Below are 21,392 nucleotides of genomic sequence, written 5' to 3' on the forward strand. Positions count from 1 at the left end.
TAAACATGCAGACTGTGTTATTCTGCAACAACATAGTTATGAACGTCAAAAGCTGTTTCAGTCCAAACATTTTTCTCTTTCTAAACATCCTGAATGAGATTGTCAACTACAACAATGTCACCAGGACTTTGATGGTGGAGACATCCAAACTCTGCTTAGCGTTGCCAGATGTCCAGTGATTACCCTATTTGGTACATTATATACGGCACAAACTCAAAGCCCGGGGGCCAGCCACTTCATTTAATCATGGCCAGCCGCATCATTTTAACCCTGGTCAGTCACTTCATTTAACCGTGGCCAGCCACTTTAGTTAATCATGTCCAGCCACTTCATTTAACTATGGCCAGTCACTTCATTTTATTATGGTCAGCCACTTCATTTAACTATGGTCAGCCACTTCATTTAACTATGGCCAATCACTTCATTTTATTATGGTCAACCACTTCATTTAATCATGGCCAGCCATTTCATTTAATTATAGTCAGCCACTTCATTTAATTATGGTCAGCCACTTAATTTAATTATAGTCAGCCACTTCATTTAATTATAGTCAGCCACTTCATTTAATTATGGTCAGCCACTTCATTTAATTATGGTCAGCCACTTCATTTAACTATGGCCAGCCACTTAATTTAATTATAGTCAGCCACTTCATTTGATTATGGTCAGCTACTTCATTTAATTATGGTCAGCCACTTCATGGCCAGCCACTTCATTTAATTATGGTCAGCCAGTTCATGGCCAGCCACTTCATTTAATTATAGTCAGCCACTTCATTTAATTATGGTCAGCCACATCATTTAATTATGGCCAGACACTTCATTTAATTATAGTCAGCCACTTCATGGCCAGCCACTTCATTTAATTATAGTCAGCCGCTTCATGGCCAGTCACTTCATTTTATTATGGCCAGCCACTTCATTTAATCATGGCCAGCCACTTCATTTAATTATAGTCAGCCACTTCATTTAATTATGGTCAGCCACTTCATTTAACTATGGTCAGCCACTTAATTTAACTATGGCCAGTCACTTCATTTTATTATGGTCAACCACTTCATTTAATCATGGCCAGCCACTTCATTTAATTATAGTCAGCCACTTAATTTAATTATAGTCAGCCACTTAATTTAATTATAGTCAGCCACTTAATTTAATTATAGTCAGCCACTTCATTTAATTATAGTCAGCCACTTCATTTAATTATGGTCAGCCACTTCATTTAACTATGGCCAGCCACTTAATTTAATTATAGTCAGCCACTTCATTTGATTATGGTCAGCTACTTCATTTAATTATGGTCAGCCACTTCATGGCCAGCCACTTCATTTAATTATGGTCAGCCACTTCATTTAATTATGGTCAGCCAGTTCATGGCCAGCCAATTAATTTAATTATAGTCAGCCACTTCATTTAATTATGGTCAGCCACATCCTTTAATTATGGCCAGACACTTCATTTAATTATAGTCAGCCACTTCATGGCCAGCCACTTCATTTAATTATAGTCAGCCACTTCATGGCCAGCCACTTCATTTAATTATAGTCAGCCACTTCATTTAATTATGGTCAGCCACTTCATTTAACTATGGTCAGCCACTTCATTTAACTATGGTCAGCCACTTCATTTAATTATAGTCAGCCACTTCATTTAATTATGGTCAGCCACTTCATTTAATTATGGTCAGCCACTTCATTTAATTATAGTCAGCCACTTCATTTAATTATGGTCAGCCACTTCATTTAATTATGGTCAGCCACTTCATTTAATTATGGTCAGCCACATCATTTAATTATAGTCAGCCACTTCATTTAATTATGGTCAGCCACTTCATTTAATTATGGTCAGCCACTTCATTTAATCATGGCCAGCCACTTCATTTAATTATGGTCAGCCACTTCATTTAATTATAGTCAGCCACTTCATTTAATTATGGTCAGCCACTTCATTTAATTATGGTCAGCCACTTCATTTAATTATGGTCAGCCAATTCATTTAATCATGGCCAGCCATTTCATTTAATTATGGTCAGCCACTTCATTTAATTATGGTCAGCCAATTCATTTAATCATGGCCAGCCACTTCATTTAATTATAGTCAGCCACTTCATTTAACTATGGTCAGCCACTTAATTTAACTATGGCCAGTCACTTCATTTTATTATGGTCAACCACTTCATTTAATCATGGCCAGCCACTTCATTTAATTATAGTCAGCCACTTAATTTAATTATAGTCAGCCACTTAATTTAATTATAGTCAGCCACTTAATTTAATTATAGTCAGCCACTTCATTTAATTATAGTCAGCCACTTCATTTAATTATGGTCAGCCACTTCATTTAACTATGGCCAGCCACTTAATTTAATTATAGTCAGCCACTTCATTTGATTATGGTCAGCTACTTCATTTAATTATGGTCAGCCACTTCATGGCCAGCCACTTCATTTAATTATGGTCAGCCACTTCATTTAATTATGGTCAGCCAGTTCATGGCCAGCCAATTAATTTAATTATAGTCAGCCACTTCATTTAATTATGGTCAGCCACATCCTTTAATTATGGCCAGACACTTCATTTAATTATAGTCAGCCACTTCATGGCCAGCCACTTCATTTAATTATAGTCAGCCACTTCATTTAATTATGGTCAGCCACTTCATTTAACTATGGTCAGCCACTTCATTTAACTATGGTCAGCCACTTCATTTAATTATAGTCAGCCACTTCATTTAATTATGGTCAGCCACTTCATTTAATTATGGTCAGCCACTTCATTTAATTATAGTCAGCCACTTCATTTAATTATGGTCAGCCACTTCATTTAATTATGGTCAGCCACTTCATTTAATTATGGTCAGCCACATCATTTAATTATAGTCAGCCACTTCATTTAATTATGGTCAGCCACTTCATTTAATTATGGTCAGCCACTTCATTTAATCATGGCCAGCCACTTCATTTAATTATGGTCAGCCACTTCATTTAATTATAGTCAGCCACTTCATTTAATTATGGTCAGCCACTTCATTTAATTATGGTCAGCCAATTCATTTAATCATGGCCAGCCATTTCATTTAATTATGGTCAGCCACTTCATTTAATTATGGTCAGCCAATTCATTTAATCATGGCCAGCCACTTCATTTAATTATAGTCAGCCAATTCATTTAATTATGGTCAGCCAATTCATTTAATCATGGCCAGCCACTTCATTTAATGTGACACGCCTTGTCATTTTATGTGGCTTGCCATGTCATGTATGTGGTCCGCCACGTTATGTTACGTGGCGGACACATTGTACTATGTGGCCTGACACATTATACTATGTGGCCTGACACATCATACTATGTGGCCTGACACATTATACTATGTGGCCTGACACATTGTACTATGTGGCCTGACACATTATACTATGTGGCCTGACACATCATACTATGTGGCCTGACACATTATACTATGTGGCCTGACACATCATACTATGTGGCCTGACACATCATACTATGTGGCCTGACACATTATACTATGTGGCCTGACACATTGTACTATGTGGCCTGACACATTATACTATGTGGCCTGACACATTGTACTATGTGGCCTGACACATTGTACTATGTGGCCTGACTCATTATACTATGTGGCCTGACTCATTATACTATGTGGCCTGACACATTATACTATGTGGCCTGACACATTATACTATGTGGCCTGACACATCGTACTATGTGGCCTGACACATTATACTATGTGGCCTGACACATTGTACTATGTGGCCCGACACATTGTACTATGTGGCCTGACACATTGTACTATGTGGCCTGACACATTATACTATGTGGCCTGACACATTGTACTATGTGGCCTGACACATTATACTATGTGGCCTGACACATTATACTATGTGGCCCATCAGTGTTGATTTTTAATATAAAACTGTGAACACCTTTTAAGCAAATAAATAACGTGTATTCAAGTGAAACATTAAAAAGTTATTTTGTGATATTTTGACAATAAAATTGTATTTGTGTCAAATTATTTTGATGTTTTTTTAAAGTTAATTCAAATGATACAAGCAATTATTTACTTATTCTCTACTGTGATTATTCAAAATGCAAAAGTGTGAATAATCTGATTGAATATACGTATACACAAAAAATATGAATATACACAAAGCATGTCTTTTATTCAGTACTTAGCTTTTTTAATGCTACAAAATGAGATGTTTACCATTAGTGATGACAATGAGAGTGGGTTCACACTTACCAGGCGGGCCTTGACCTTTAGTGCCAGCTAGAAACAGACACGCGTTGACACAGTTAGACTCAAACAGTCCTAAATATGGCCGCATTACACATTTAGTTTCACGGTTAGTAACAACATTCTAGGTTGTGGAATATATACAGTCCTTAAGTTCAATTATGCATAGTAGGGCTGTCCCGATCCGATACTGGTATCGGAAATTGGTCTGATATCAGCCAAAAAAAATTGCAGGTATAAGCGCTCTGATACAAGCAGTCCTGCAACTTGTTTACTTGAGCAAAGCTGAACAGTCAGTAAACATCTATATGTCCTCCCATAAGCATACAAGGTTGGCTATATAGGCTACTAGGAGCTAGCAGCTACACAGCAGCCAAGCACACAAGCTAGACATATGTAATTAGTGTCCTTAAATTAGGGCTGCTCAATTATTTTCTGTTACGGCCCCCTTTAGTACACCTCTGCATAACCTTGTCTTAAGGCCCAAGCTGTTTGTTTACATGTTTTTTTTATTTCTCTTATTGGCTTAATGGACCCTAATTAGAATAAAAACTAAAAATTATCTTTTTATATGATGTACTTAGTCCATAAGTACACAAGCGTGTACTTCATGTTTAGTGACATGCTAATTTTTATTTTTACACTTTTTTTTTCTAAATTCCATTGTATGTTATACTCTTCTGACACCACCAGATGGCAGTATAAGTGTCCACATAAGTGGCCATAAGACCCCAATTCAGTAGTGTATACAATTTTGGAAATAAGAGCTAAAAGGTGCTGTCCACGCATGTGGCCACTAAGCCTTTGGAGGTTTTAAAGAAATTAAAAAAAGAAAAAATATACATCAACTTACAACAAAGAATAACTATTAATCTTGTTTTTTAGTCTGTAACAGAAAATATTTAAAGTGCATCAAAAATCAGTGCCCTAAAAAAAATAAAAATAAAAGTAATCCCATCAACATTTTTTGACCGACTTGAACTATTTGATAGCGAAAAATACAATTAAATTAACGTATAGTGATAATAATAATAATACATTCAAGGAACACAATATATAAAACACTTTAACCTACAAAACTAAAATAAATAAAAGTGCACATAAGATTCTTGGCCCACTGTTTTTTTTGTCAACCCAAAAACATGCGGATTGAACCTGCATTTTTTTTTTTGCACAATGCACAACTAAATGCAAATGCTTTAAAAAAAAGAAGAAAAAAAAAGAGACTGCATGCAAACAGGTGGTCTTACTGGGCTGTGGGAGCTCTGGTGCATTGACATTTGTGGCAATAGCTGTGGACCCTGCCAAAACAAACGGAGCACAGTTCGGTGTGACGAGATAGAAAAAGCAGAAAGCTGGCACTTGCAAAAGAAAAAAAAAACGGCTAATAGGCGAGGAAAATGAGAAAATACAAATATAAGCTGCAGCCAGAGCGGTGGATGTTCAGGTGTGTAAAACTGATTTGGTTTAAAATGCCTGTTTAACAACCTCTGATAACATTGTGTAAAAGAAAGTTGAACAGTACCTGGACCACTGGTTCCAGAAGGATCAAAGCTCTTAGCTGTAAAAACAATAGCAGCATTAGTGGTAATGAAATTTTTTTTAAATAGAAAGTAAGGTCCAATCCCAATGTTCACCCTCACTCACAACCACTACACCCTCAAAACGAAGCAACAAAGAGTAGAGCTTTGGAATCTTCCCTAGGAATTTAGACGCCGCTTGCTACGTCATATTTTATGTTCGGGCACGAAAACAACGACATAGATACGTTTCCACATACGTCCCACCTAGGTTTGTCCCCATACCAATATTTTGGTACTAGCACCAAAAACGTATATCCATACAAAATAAGGGGGACCAGAAAAAATTCCATTATTGGCTTCATTTTAACAGAAAATGGTATGATACATTAAACATACTTTTCTAGGGATGTCCGATAATATCGGACTGCCGATATTATCGGCCGAGAAATGCTTTAAATTGTAATATCAGAAATTATCGGTATCGGTTTCAAAAAGTAAAATGTATGACTTTTTAAAACGCCGCTGTGTACACGGACGTAGGGAGAAGTTCAGAGCGCCAATAAACCTTAAAGGCACTGCCTTTGCGTGCCGGCCCAGTCACATAATATCTACAGCTTTTCACACACACAAGTGAATGCAAGGCATTCTTGGTCAACAGCCATACAGGTCACACTGAGGGTCGCCGTATAAACAACTTTAACACTGTTACAAATATGCGCCACACTGTGAACCCACACCAAACAAGAATGACAAACACATCCGCACCGTAACACAACATAAACACAACAGAACAAATACCCAGAACCCCTTGCAGCACTAACTCTTACAATATACACCCCCGCTACCCCATATCCCCCACCCCCTCCCCACCTCAACCTCCTCATGCTCTCTCAGGGAGAGCATGTCCCAAATTCCAAGCTGCTGTTTTGAGGCATGTTTAAAAAAAATAATGCACTTTGTGACTTCAATAATAAATATGGCAGTGCCATGTTGGCATTTTTTTCCATAACTTGAGTTGATTAATTTGGAAAACCGTGTTACATTGTTTAATGCATCCAGCGGGGCACCACAACCAAATCAGGCATAATAATGTGTTAATTCCACGACTGTATATATCGGTATCGGTTGATATCGGAATCGGTAATTAAGAGTTGGACAATATCGGGATATCGGCAAAAAAGCCATTATCGGACATCTCTATACTTTTATTGCACTCAGAGAACACTTTAAAATGTTCCATATTACACATAGCCTGCCATAATCTAGAGTTAGGTTAGAAAACAATAGAAAGTTTTATTGACATTTTATTAAATGCGTCATGATTTAAGACAAATACAATAATTATTAAGTACCGAAAACAATACCATGGCTAAAACTCCATGTATAACACATGTACCAGCTATCACACAATATTAAAGATAAAACACAAATGAAATAGTAGGAATTTGTTCGAAATTTAGTCGATTCACTTGCATTAGTTTACGCTACGTGGGCGGTTTGGACCTCGCAAATAATTAGCACCAAGCCAAGCAGCTGTATGCGCGTTTACGTATTCATGTGTGCACAGGGGGAGTTGTTAGCTGCATTACATGGCACTCTTTAAACTCCCTGTGCAGGTCTGAATGCTTGTTATTTAAATATGTATCTTGAGTTTAATGCAAAGGTGGTACCCCAGCAGACACAAGACATTGATACAATGTTGATTATACGTACTTTAAAACAACGTTGCAAAATAGTTGTATTTTTAAATTGAGATAATGTTGCTGTCTAACGTTGGATTCATATGTTTTTTTTTACATATGTAGCATCATCTACAAAGATACAAAGAATTGCTATTGTGACATCTAGTGGACACATTTAGAACAGCAGTTTATTTTATTAAAACATTTCAGCTCATTTTTATACTTAGCAATCTCATCCCGCGGGCCAGATAAAACCTGTTCCGTACGTTTGACACCCCTGGGCTAGAGTCATACCCTCTACCCCTTGTTACGCCCCGATATGCAAAGAGTATATGGGACACCTCTAACCTTACGGGAAAGCGCAAAATGTAGGGATAGGGCTACAAAAAAGTGTGAGGGGATGTATTGGGACTGGCCCTAGGCGACTCTCTAGGGATGTCTTACGTGGCTTTACAGGAACACCAGTACCACCTGGCAGCACACCGGCAGAACCACCCGGGAGGTTGCTAGCAGCCGGATGGGGCGTTGCCCCCGGCACAGATGGGTACTGACCACCGGCGACTCCGCCCGGGCCGACACCGCCGGGGCCGACACCCCCGGGGCCGACACCCCCGGGGCCGACACCCCCGGGGCCGACTCCCCCTGCAGCTCCTTCTGAAACAAATAGTATATTGACAGATACTGCAATAAAATGTAACGTTCGTTGAAAAGGACCAACAGTTATAAATGAAATAAAAGAAAGGAAATGATTGCCTAAACCCTATATGTCAAAGTCAAGGCCCGCGGGCCAGATCCGGCCCGCAAATTAATCATCTATGATATTTGATTAGTATTAGAACCGGCCCGCCTGCTGCTGTTTTGCACGCACCAGTACTCCATCAGTGTTGGCGCCATACTTGCCAACCTTGAGACCTCCAATATCGGGAGGGGGGGGGGGGGGGGGGGGGGCGTGGTTATTTACAGCTAGAATTCACCAACTCGAGTATTTCATACATATATATATATATATATATATATATATATATATATATACACACATATATATATATATATATATATATATATATATATATATATATATATATATATATATATATGAAATACTTGACTTTCAGTGAATTCTAGCTATATATATATATATATATATATATATATATATATATATATATATATATATATATATATATATATATATATATATATATATATATTTATTTATTTTATTTACATAAAAGAAATACTTGAATTTCAGTGTTCCGGTGACTATCCATTAGATGGCAGTATTGTCCTGTTTAACTTCTTAACTGTGGTTATTTACAGCTAGAATTCACCAACTCGAGTATTTCATATATATATATATATATATATATATATATATATATATATATATATATATATATATATATATATATATATATATATATATATGTATGAAATACTTGACTTTCAGTGAATTCTAGCTATATATATATATATATATATTTATTTTATTTACATAAAAGAAATACTTGAATTTCAGTGTTCCGGTGGCTATCCATTAGATGGCAGTATTGTCCTGTTTAACTTCTCCGTTCATGATGAGTGTATCATTTCGGCCACCGTGTTCAATGGAGAAGTCTGTTCTACATATTTACAGGCAACATACACCTTCCCCTTCGAACTGTCCTGGATGAACTGAAATTCTTGTTTCCATTCGTTTGAATTCGTTAGGCAAGCTGTTTATATTGTGGGAAAGCGGACGTGAGAACAGGCTGTCCCCACTCAGTCTCGGGTCCGCATTGAGCTGGAGGGGGCGTGGCCTCCAGCTCCGGCTGAATACCGGGAGTTTGTCGGGAGAAAATCTCTGCCGGGAGGTTGTCGGGAGAGGCGCTGAATACCGGGATTCTCCCGCTAAAAACAGGAGGGTTGGCAAGTATGGTTGGCGCTAGGAATTTTCAAAATGGGGCCCCGGGGACCCCATCAAGTCATAAAAATGGGATCCCACAGTAAATTTTTGGAGTCCCACTTTTTTTGTAAGCGTTTTGAAAACAAATGATAAATGTATGCACTATATTGTGTTTTGGAAAAAGGTTGTCATAAACGTTACTTAATTCATAAAAAAAATAATACAAAAGAAAATAATTTTTTATACATATGTACATGTATTCAGTTATAAACATTCATTCACTTTCTTCTATCCTTCATGGATCTAAACTTTACCGCTGCCGGTATTTTTTTCTATATTTTTATTGTAATATTTTCAGAAGGTGTTTGTTCTATTTTTGGCCAAAGCAAAAACAAAGAAAACAATCTGAAGTTGTCTTTATTTTTTAGTTTTAATGCCACAATTTTAATAATCCGGCCATGCGGTCCCTAAGCTAAAATGAGTTTGACACCCCTGGTCTAAACATTTCAGATCAATAAAGTTTGTCTAAGTCTAAGTCTAAAAAAAACCTCACTATTGAGTTGAGTTTGAGTTTATTTGGAACATGCACGCATACAACATGATCAGTGTTTCCCACACATTCATTTATTTGTGGCGGCCCGCCACGAAAGAATTACGTCCGCAACAAATAAAAAAATACATAAAATAATTTTTTTGTTGTTGTTTTTTTTTGTTTGTTTTTTGTCCTGTCCAGCTTCTCAGGCAAATCATATAGTTGATGTAGATGCCCTTATAGGCTGTTCAGATTTACTTTACAAAAGAGAAGTGTAGGATACTTCTCTTGTTGCCTTATTTGTATTTGACCACTACTGTTTTCTGTTTATTTGTTACTGACTGTGGCAGGACACCTCTGCCTCTGTTTCACTTTATGTTGCTGGTAAATAATATGGTTGTAGTAGTAGGCTAAAGTTAAATTATTTAGTATGCACTAATTAAAGGGGCAGAGCTTTAAGAGACATTTTAGCTTTTATATTTTATAAGATATATTTTTTGTAAGAACCACAATTAATAAATATATTTCAGTGAATAACTTATTGTTCAAATCTGTATATAAATATGTACATAAAGTGTTGTAATTATATTGTAAAATGGATGGATGGATGGATGTTTAAAACTGTTATTATTAATTAGTAAGTATACATTTTTTGAGCCTTTTTAGAGAAAATCATATCATTGTAGTACATTATGCAAATTACTCGATGATGTCATGGTGACCACGCCCATAGCCACGCCCCCACCGCCACAGGTATCTTGGCAGTTTATGGGAAACACTGATGATACGTCACAATTTCCAGTTTCTCTTTTCAACATGTTCGAAAAGGAGTAGGAAGAAGCAGAGCTTATTCAATCCTACCCCTTTTCTTTTACATAACAGTTGCTGCAACTTTTGTTCACTTCCTGTTCTCAATTTATTCACAATATACTCCATAAGTAAACACAATATAAAAAAATAAATAAATAATACTCCGTGAAGTAAGTTATATTTCATAAGATGAGATAAGTAAGATTATTTTGAGAATGAATGAATGGATGGATGAAATAAATTCAGAATGTTTATCATGGTTCTTCTTCTTTGTACTTTGTAAACACTTTAAGTTTGAAGAGTTTCTTGAAGTGGATCATATTAGTACATTGTTTGATTGCTTTGCTTAATCCATCCCATAAATTAATTCCACATACAGATATACTGAAGGTCTTAAGTGTTGTACGTGCGTACAAATGTTTTAAATTACATTTTTCTCTAAGATTTTTTTTGAGAAGAATTGTTGTATATTCTTGGGTAGCAGGTTATAGTTTGCTTTGTGTATAATTTTAGCTGTTTGCAAATTCACTATGTCGTGGAATTTCAGTATCTTTGATTCAATAAATAAAGGGTTTGTATGTTCTTTATATCCAACATTATGTATTATTCTAACTGATCTTTTTTGTAACACCGTTAGTGAATGAAGTGTACTTTTGTAATTATTTCCCCATATTTCTACACAGTAACTCAGATATGGTAACACTAGCGAGCAGTAGAGAATATGAAGTGATTTCTGGTCTAGATCAGGGGTCACCAACCTTTTTTAAAACCAAGAGCTACTTCTTGGGTACTGATTAATGCGAAGGGCTACCAGTTTGATACACACTTAAATAAATTGCCAGAAATAGCCAATTTGCTCAATTTACCTTTAACTCTATGTTATTATTAATAATTAATGATATTTATCTTTGTGGAAACACTGATCATCTTAATGATTTCTCACAATAAATATATATAGAAACAGATAAATATCAATATGCAACACTTTATTTTTATATTTTCTCTAAGTGCACATTTTTCAAATTGAACATTTTCAAATGACAGTCTAAGACAGTCTTGTGAAATCACAATATCCCATTTTAACTAGCTAGCCACTAACATTTTTTAACAAATCATGAATTACTTTGCACCATGTTTGTACAAATAACTCATGTAAAATACAAAAGTCAACTCTCAAATTTTTAAATAAATCAAATTGAACTGGACACCAAATTTGTAATCTGTTTCTTTGTCAGTTAGTGAAGACCAAGTCTTTAAAATATTTTCTTGGATTTTCAAATTCTATTTGAGTTTTGTCTCTCTTAGAATTAAAAATGTTGAGCAAAGCGAGACCAGCTTGCTAGTAAATAAATACAATTTTAAAAATAGAGGCAGCTCACTGGTAAGTGCTGCTATTTTTAGAACAGGCCAGCGGGCTACTCATCTGGTCCTTACGGGCTACCTGGTGCCCGCGGGCACCGCGTTGGTGACCCCTGCTCTAGAACATGTTTTGCTTTATTCATTATTGACGCGTTTCTTGCTACTTTATGTTGCATATTTTTTACATGAGATTTCCAGTTCAATTTATCATCAATCGTTATACCTAGAAAATTGGTATTAACATGGATACATGTTAAATATTGTTAAAACAACATCTTTTAAAATGACACATTTGTGTAAAGTCTGTACATTTATTTTAAAATGCCTTATAATTGTGTTGTTTTTTTTTGCCGGACAAACTGTTTTTATTGCTTTTCTTTTTATATATATAACTTTGCTGGACCCCAGGAAGAAAATATTTGGCCTCTGCAGCTAAGACGGATCTTAACAAGCTAAATTAAACTTTTCTTTGTGCGTACATTTAGACTCATCTTGGAAAGTTGTATGTACTGTACCATATTTAGCAGCTTTTGCAGCAGCACCAGGATATTGTCCACCTCCTGGTACTAAACCAGCTCCTCCTCCCACTCCTGTTCCCCCAAGGCTTCCTGTTCCCAACCCTGCTCCTGCTGTAAAATCAATAAATCATGTTGGTGACAACTGTACACACGTATGTATACTATTTATTTCCTGTACCGTATTTAGCAGCTTTTGCAGCAGCACCAGGGTATTGTCCGCCTCCGACTCCTCCTGGTACTAAACCAGCTCCTGGTCCTGCTCCTCCCAGTCCTGCGCCTCCTAACCCTGCTCCTGCTCCGTCTGCAAAGATCAATAACTCAATGTTGTTGCCAATTCTACACACATGAAAACATGTGTATACTATTTATGTACTGCACCATATTTAGCAGCTTTTGCAGCAGCACCAGGGTATTGTCCGCCTCCGACTCCTCCTGGTACCAAACCAGCTCCTCCTACTCCTGGTCCAGTTCCTGCTCCAGCAGCCCCTGTAGCCAAATATTAAGCTTAGTCTAATATGTTTTAAATAATGATTCCACATACGTGACAATTGCTAGTATTATTTACTGTACCATATTTGGCAGCTTTTGCAGCAGCACCAGGATATTGTCCACCTCCGACTCCTCCTGGTACCAAACCAGCTCCTCCTACTCCTGGTCCAAATCCTGCTCCAGCAGCCCCTGTAGCCAAATATTAAAATCAATCCCTATAGACCAGGGGTGTCCAAACTTTTTCCACTGAGGGCCGCACACGGAATAATTAAAGCATGTGGGGGCCATTTTGATATTTTTCATTTTCAAACCATAACAAAATATATGGCATTTTTTAAAATTGATTTTACCTTTAGGGGTCCCGGGGACCATAAAGGGTCTCAGTTATTAAAATGTTAAAAATAAGTCAAATTTTTATTATTATTTTTTATTTAACGCTTACAGTAAATCTCTGTATCAACTTAAAAAAAAAAAGGTTTTATGGCTTTTCTGTCAAAAACAGAACTGAAATATGCAATATTTAGCCATTAGAGCCCTAAAAGATCAATACAACACTATTGATTTTAATGATTTAATATTTTTGAGTCATCACAGTGAAAAGATAAATAAAATACCACTAAAATATATTTGGGATCCAAAAGGTGCCCCACTCATAAAGTGATACATTTTTATTAGTTGTTTTTTTTAATACTTTCAACACTTAAGTTACGAGATCAACTTCAGATATATCTGTCGATTTTACGTTTAAACTATTATTTTGTTTGTTTTATGCTCTTTCGTCAAAAGTTTTGTTTTTAAATGGCAACTACACAATATATGCAATATTTACCACATAAAACATTTTAAAGTGAAATATTTGAACTAATTGGAGCTTTGAAAATAATTCATTATAACATGAATTTTTTAGTCTTTTTTTTTTTTTTGAGCAATAGCAAAAAAATAAAAACGAAAGACAAAAGAAAAAAAAACAGCCTGCATGGCAGCTTTTGTGTCAACATTGCAACTTTTTCTCGTTAGATTTCACCTCATTCCACTTTTTTTAATGTTCTTTTTTATTTTTGCAATAGCATTTCCACAATGTGTGGCGGGCCGGTAAACAATTAGCTGCGGGCCGCAAATGGCCCCCGGGCCGCACTTTGGACACCCATGCTATAGAGAGTGGTTTTCAACTTGACAAATGGCGTTTTAAAATCGTGTTTTTATCATTTTTTAGCAAAGGTAAAACCGTTTTTATCTTTTAACCTTTTGAACAAGTCGTGCATGCTTTTATTTCAAGTGGCCTGGACTACTGCAATGCACTTTATGCTGGCATTAGCCAAAAAGCTCTCTCCCGGTTGCAGTTAGTCCAGAACGCGGCAGCACGACTTAACAGGGGCCAGGAAACGCAAACATATAACCCCAATTCTCAATTCTTGAGCCTTTGCAGTGGCTCCCTGTTCATTTTAGAATTGATTTTTAAAATCAGAGAATCGGCACCTCCAAGTCCGAGTCCATGGTTCTCGCCCGTAAAAGGGTGGAGTGCCATCTCCGGGTTGCGGAGGAGACCCTGCCCCAAGTGGAGGAGTTCAAGTACCTCGGAGTCTTGTTCACGAGTGAGGGAAGAGTGGATCGTGAGATCGACAGGCGGATGGGTGCGGCGTCTTCAGTAATGTGGACGCTGTATCGATCCCTTGTGGTGAAAAAAGGAGCTGAGCCGGAAGGCAAAGCTCTCAATTTACCGGTCGATCTACGTTCCCATCCTCACCTATGGTCGTGAGCTTTGGGGTATGACCGAAAGGACAAGATCACGGGTACAAGCGGCCGAAATGAGTTTCCTCCGCCGGGGGGCGCGGCTCTCCCTTATGCCTGGTTCACACCAACGGCGCTTGCGGCGCTTTTAAGCGGCGAGCAAAGCGCCGTCATTTTTGTCAATTTTTCCACGAATATCCCGATCTCCGAAGTAATGTTATGCTTTGATACGCTCTGATACGAATTAGTTGCCGCTTTGTTACCGTTCCTCACGATTTGATCCCGCTTTGATACGCTTTAAATCACGCTTTGATACGTTTTATTGCGCTTTATTGAACTTTATTATGCTTTGATGCGATCATGACGCTTTAAATCAGGCTCTGACACGATTATCTAGCTCTGTTGTGCATTGTTACAACAAAAATAAGAAAAAAATGTGAAAAAGTCAGTATACTGTTTTTCCACACATTTTTTATATTCATTTATTTTTTCAATTTCTCTTTTTTTTCCGTTATATTATGTTTATTATTTATTATGTTTTATATCTTCATTTCTTTGTCATCTTAATAAATATCTATCTTTCATGTCTTATGCTAGTTGACAACAATAAAAGGCATTTCTTTTATTTTTTATATTCATTTATTTTTTCAATTTCTCTTTTTTTTCTCCGTTATATTATGTTTTATATCTTCATTTCTTTTATTTATTTGTCATCTTAATAAATATCTATCTTTCATGTCTTATGCCAGTTGACAACAATAAAAGGCATTTCTTTTATTTTTTATATTCATTTATTTTTTCAATTTCTCTTTTTTTCCCGTTATATTATGTTTTATATGTTCATTTCTTTTATTTATTTGTCATCTTAATAAATATCTATCTTTCATTTCTTATGCTAGTTGACAACAATAAAAGGCATTTCTTTTATTTTTTATATTCATTTATTTTTTCAATTTCTCTTTTTTTCCCGTTATATTATGTTTTATATCTTCATTTCTTTTATTTGTTTGTCATCTTAATAAATATCTATCTTTCATGTCTTATGCTAGTTGACAACAATAAAAGGCATTTCTTTTATTTTTTATATTCATTTATTTTTTCAATTCCTCTTTTTTCCCCGTTATATTATGTTTTATATCTTCATTTCTTTTATTTCTTTGTCATCTTAATAAATACCTATCTTTCATGTCTTATGCTAGTTGACAACAATAAAAGGCATTTCTTTTATTTTTTATATTCATTTATTTTTTCAATTTCTCTTTTTTTTCTCTGTTATATTATGTTTTATATCTTCATTTCTTTTATTTATTTGTCATCTCAATAAATATCTATCTTTCATTTCTTATGCTAGTTGACAACAATAAAAGGCATTTCTTTTATTTTTTATATTCATTAATTTTTTCAATTTCTCTTTTTTTTCCGTTATATTATGTTTTATATCTTCATTTCTTTTATTTCTTTGTCATCTTAATAACTATCTATCTTTCATTTCTTATGCTAGTTGACAATAATAAAAGGCATTTCTTTTATTTTTTATATTCATTTATTTTTTCAATTTCTCTTTTTTTTCCGTTATATTATGTTTTATATCTTCATTTCTTTTATTTCTTTGTCATCTTAATAACTATCTATCTTTCATTTCTTATGCTAGTTGACAATAATAAAAGGCATTTCTTTTATTTTTTATATTCATTAATTTTTTCAATTTCTCTTTTTTTTCCGTTATATTATGTTTTATATCTTCATTTCTTTTATTTCTTTGTCATCTTAATAAATATCTATCTTTCATTTATTATACTAGTTGACAACAATAAAAGGCATTTCTTTTAAACGTAACATATTCTCTTTATTATTAACATTTGCAAACCAAAAAATGATAGACAGTAATGTCAAACTGCAACATCAAACAGCAGAAGTACAGAAACAATGATCATTGTATAAAAAAGGCAATGATGCAAAAGAGAATGGATTTGTAATCCTGTGTTGGTTTTACATAAAGTTTCAATGTCACTAGTCAACATCACAGTCACTTCCTATTGCGCTTTGAACCAAGATCTGTTAAGCTTTCCTACGCTTTGAGTCAAGCTTTGCTGAGCTTTGTCAGGCTTTGTCAGGCTTTAAAATATTTTGGCGAACTTGCCGCATGTCCCGCTTCACTACAAGCTTTCCCACGATCCATTAGGACCCTCACGCTTTAATCAGGCTTTGTTACGCTATAACGCCGCTTTGCATGCCGCTTTGCATGCCGCTTTGCATGCCGCTTTAAAGCGCCGTCCACATGGAGAGGAGCCAGATGAGGTGGTTCGCTTCCTTAGGGAGGTGTTTAGGGCACGTCCGACCGGTAGGAGGCCACGGGGAAGACCCAGGACAAGTTAGGAAGACTATGTCTCCCGGCTGGTCTGGGAACGCCTCAGGAAGAGCTGGACGAAGTGGCTGGGGAGAGGAAAGTCTGGGTTTCCCTGCTTAGGCTGCTGCCCCCGCGACCCGACCTCGGATAAGCGGAAGAAGATGGATGGATGGATTTTAAAATCTTGCGGTTTGCTTTTAAAGCTTTGCATGGACTGGCACTTCCAGTATATCTCGGACCTCATCCAAATTTGCACTCCTGCGCGCGCTCTAAGGTCCGAGAACCAGCTCCAGCTCCAGCTCGTGGTGCCCAAGACCAGACTTAAAACCAGGGGAGACAGGGCCTAAGCTCTGGAACACTCTGCCCCTCCAAGTTCCAACTGCTCCCACAGTGCAGTGTTTTAAGTCTCGTCTTAAGACCCACTTTTATTCTCTGGCTTTATTTTGATTTCTATTTATTGTTTTATTTGGTTTTACCCTTTAAAATGTATTTTTATATTCTTTTTATATTGGTTTTACCAATTTTTTTGTTTTGTTTTTATTCAGTCATTGGTGGAGCTAAGGATCATTTTTGAATATTGTTTTTAATATTGTTGTGCAGCACTTTGGAAACGTTTTTGTTGTTTAAATGTGCTACACTGCAAAAACTGAAATCCAAGTAAGATTAAATATGTCAAATAAGGGTGATGTTTGCTTATTTTCTGTCTGATAAGATAATTCTTCTCACTAAGCAGATTTTATGTTAGAGTGTTTTACTTGTTTTAAGTGTTTTGGTCCTAAATGATCTCAGTAAGATATTACAGCTTGTTGCTGAGATTTGATGAGCTATATTGAGTAAAACATGCTTGAAACTAGAATATCAACTGTTGCAAAGCTGTGTCATCAACACTCACAGGAATAAAACTACTTTTTTAAAGTATTTCAATCATGATGCCGAGCGCATATCATTATGTCAAGATAATGGCACAAGCATTTACTTAATTTAAGAATATTTTTCAACACATTGAGCAAAAAGGCCCCTTTTTTTTCTACCAAGAAAAGTGCACTTGTTATTCGTGAGAATATACTTATTTTAAGGTATTTCTGGGTTCATTGAGGTTAGCTAATTTGACTTGTTTTGGAAAGTCTTGACAAGCCAAATTTTCTTGTTCTATTGGCAGATAATTTTGCTTGGTTCAAGTAAAATACCCCTCATTTTTGTATTTTTTTGTCTTGTTTTTGAACACTGACTTTTTGCAGCGTATATAAATAAAGTGGACTGGATTGAGTCTAATATGTCTATTAAATATTCCACACACGTGACAATAAATGTATTGTTAGTATTATTCACAGTACCATATTTAGCAGCTTTTGCAGCAGCGCCAGGATATTGTCCGCCTCCGACTCCTCCTGGTCCTAAACCAGCTCCTGGTCCTGCTCCTCCCAGTCCTCCGCCTCCTAACCCTGCTCCTGCTCCCCCTGTAAATCATAATTAAGGGAGCGGAAACATGACCATTTATAATTTAATATTAAAAATAATGCTTGTGCAGATTTTACAGTACCATATTTGGCAGCTTTTGCAGCAGCACCAGGATATTGTCCACCTCCGGGTACTAAACCGGCTCCTCCGCCTACTCCTGTTCCCCCAAGGCTTCCTGTTCTCAAATCAATCCTGTTGTTGCCAATTGTACACACACAATAACCCATGTGTACCATTTATTTATGTACTGTACCATATTTAGCAGCTTTTGCAGCAGCACCAGGGTATTGTCCAGCTCCGACTCCACCTGGTACCAAAACAGCTCCTCCTACTCCCGGTCCAGTTCCTCCTTGTCCTCCGGCTCCAAACCCTGCCCCTGGTCCAGCAACCCCTGTAAAGATATATTGTTTTTCAATCTAGTATGTAGTTTAAAATACGACACAAACACTATATGTATAGTTTCTATCATGTAGAGTACCATATTTAGCAGCTTTTGCAGCAGCACCAGGGTATTGTCCACCTCCGACTCCTCCTGGTACCAAACCAGCTCCTAGTCCTGCTCCTCCCAGTCCTCCAGCTCCTATAACTCACAATGAATTCATATTTAAAATAATAAAATGTTTTTTTTAATGATAATAATGACAATAATAATAATAATTAAAGCTGCAAGCAGCGATGGACGGGGCCGACTTTGAGGGCTCATAAAATCCAAACCATAGCAGTAATTAAAACTCTTTTATCAAATTTTAATCAGAAGGGTTCAATCTCTCTCCTGTGCTAATTTGAAGCCGACACGACAAACGCGCTCAGAGGCGGTAATGTTTGAAAAAAGGTGACTGTTTTTACTCAACTTTTGTTTTGAAGGGGGAATTGCAAACTTCCTGTTGATTTTGCTGGGGGTCGTCAGTGTATGAAATGTAGCTCTAAGTGAGGCCTACATAGAGGTTTTTGTTTCATGTCTCTACGACATTCCTACTGGGAGTTACAGGCAGTTATGTCTGTGTTTTCTTCCTAAGGGGCGCTAGAGCGCAATTTTGAGTTTTGGGGTTCGGTTTTTTGATTAGATCGCAATTTTTGCCAGTCCTGATGTGTGTGTCCAATTTGGTGAGTTTTGAAGCATGTTAAGGGGGTCAAATTACAGCTCAAAGAGGCGGCGGTATAATAATAAAGAATAAAGAATAATAATAACTAGAGCGCAATTTTGAGTTTTGGGGTTCGGTTTTTTTATTAGATCGCAATTTCCGCCAGTCCTGATGTGTGTGTCCAGTTTGGTGAGTTTTGAAGCATGTTAAGGGGGTCAAATTACAGCTCAAAGAGGCAAAAATTAGTGTTTTTATGAAACTTTTGTTTTGAAGGGGTGATTGCCAACTTCCGGTTGATTTTTGCTGGGGGTCGTCAGTGTATGAAATCTAGGTCTAAGTGAGGCCTACATAGAGGTTTTTGTTTCATGTCTCTACGACATTCCTACTGGGAGTTACAGGCAGTTTTGTCTGTGTTTTCTTCCTAAGGGGCGCTAGAGCGCAATTTTGAGTTTTGGGGTTTGTTTTTGATTAGATCGCAATTTTCGCCAGTCCTGATGTGTGTGTCCAATTTGGTGAGTTTTGAAGCATGTTAAGGGGGTCAAATTACAGCTCAAAGAGGCGGCGGTATAATAATAAAGAATAAATAATAAATAATAATAAAACGCTTGAAATTCAATAGGGTCCTCTGTCCCAAAGGGACATTCGGTCCCTAATAATAATGATAAATATTATGTTTTGTGGGTATATGGAGAGGTTTGTATATTGCCCATTCATTTTAATGGAGGTAACTTCCCTGGTAATCAGGGAATTTTCCAAACCGGGAAACATGCTGGCTTGAATGTCCTGGTCAAGCGGAGCGTCTGGATGTTCAAATTGGACGAGAAATGAGAGATGTGCAGAATATAGGGAGAAATTTCTGGAAATTCCGGGAATTTGGGGAAAGGGGAAACTTGTTTTGCCTTCGACCATCTCGGAAGAGTAGTTGTGGAGAGAGAGTGTGATCGGCGCGCCTGCAGGAGCAAAAGTCACCGCCTCTGTCCATGGTGCTGAAGACAGAGCACCATCAGACGAGGGGGGCGTGGCATGGGCTGACGGCGAGACACAGCTGGCAAGTGATTGGATTTCACCGGTGGTACGTGTTAATCTAATCATCTGTTGTCTTTAACAGCAAGCGGCCGGGAGCAGAGGGGGAGGAGGATACGGACGTGGCTGAAAAGTCACGTTCTAACAGAGAAAACTGTTTTTGGTAAGAAAACATTCATTAGAACCTTGTTGGACCTGCACGCCGGGTCTTGTGCCGGGTCTGCCGTGGAGCTGCTGGGAGGCCACTTCCACAGTAGTGTGTGTGGACGGTCACAAAATCCGAATTGGGTCATAAAGTGGCGCAAAATTTTGAGAATGAACATTGTAGAACTACTATATTAATATGTCCTTTCATTTAAATGGGAATTTCCTGGAAATTTGGGATTTTCGGCAAAACTGATAGTTCTCGAAGATACGAATAGGTTGGTGTTGGAACTTTTCGAACGGGTTGAAAAATATTGACGTAGTTGGAATTGAGAATTGGTTTTTCAGGAATCCTGGAATTTCGGGAAAACTGGGAATTTGTGCGGGGGAAAAAAGAGGAACATTTATTTTCCCAACTGAGAGAAATGTTTTGAAGGTTGGTTGGAATTGGTTGAAAAATGTGGACTGTGAACACTTTCCTGGAAGAGGTAAAATATATAATGTTCAGCTCAGTGGCCTTGTGGTTAGAGTGTCCGCCCCGAGACTGGAAGGACGTGAG

General features: G+C 37.0%; 1 protein-coding gene across 4 annotated transcripts in view; it reads right to left on the reverse strand.

Moving 5' to 3' along the window:
• Positions 1–21,392, reverse strand: part of LOC133663564 (elastin-like) — a 278,983-nt gene that overhangs the window by 15,706 nt on the left and 241,885 nt on the right. For all 4 annotated transcript variants that reach the window (XM_062068120.1, XM_062068122.1, XM_062068121.1 and 1 more), the window contains 12 exons: positions 19,063–19,164; positions 18,838–18,975; positions 18,667–18,759; positions 18,461–18,583; positions 13,133–13,240; positions 12,941–13,048; positions 12,741–12,863; positions 12,560–12,673; positions 7,903–8,112; positions 5,779–5,814; positions 5,504–5,554; positions 4,260–4,286 (listed from right to left, as the gene is read on the reverse strand). In XM_062068120.1, the coding sequence (XP_061924104.1) occupies positions 4,260–4,286; positions 5,504–5,554; positions 5,779–5,814; positions 7,903–8,112; positions 12,560–12,673; positions 12,741–12,863; positions 12,941–13,048; positions 13,133–13,240; positions 18,461–18,583; positions 18,667–18,759; positions 18,838–18,975; positions 19,063–19,164 (1,233 nt within the window). The remainder of the gene's footprint in view (positions 1–4,259; positions 4,287–5,503; positions 5,555–5,778; positions 5,815–7,902; positions 8,113–12,559; positions 12,674–12,740; positions 12,864–12,940; positions 13,049–13,132; positions 13,241–18,460; positions 18,584–18,666; positions 18,760–18,837; positions 18,976–19,062; positions 19,165–21,392) is intronic.

The sequence above is a fragment of the Entelurus aequoreus genome, linkage group LG13 (assembly GCF_033978785.1).
Source record: "Entelurus aequoreus isolate RoL-2023_Sb linkage group LG13, RoL_Eaeq_v1.1, whole genome shotgun sequence".
Taxonomy (NCBI): Eukaryota; Metazoa; Chordata; class Actinopteri; order Syngnathiformes; family Syngnathidae; genus Entelurus; species Entelurus aequoreus.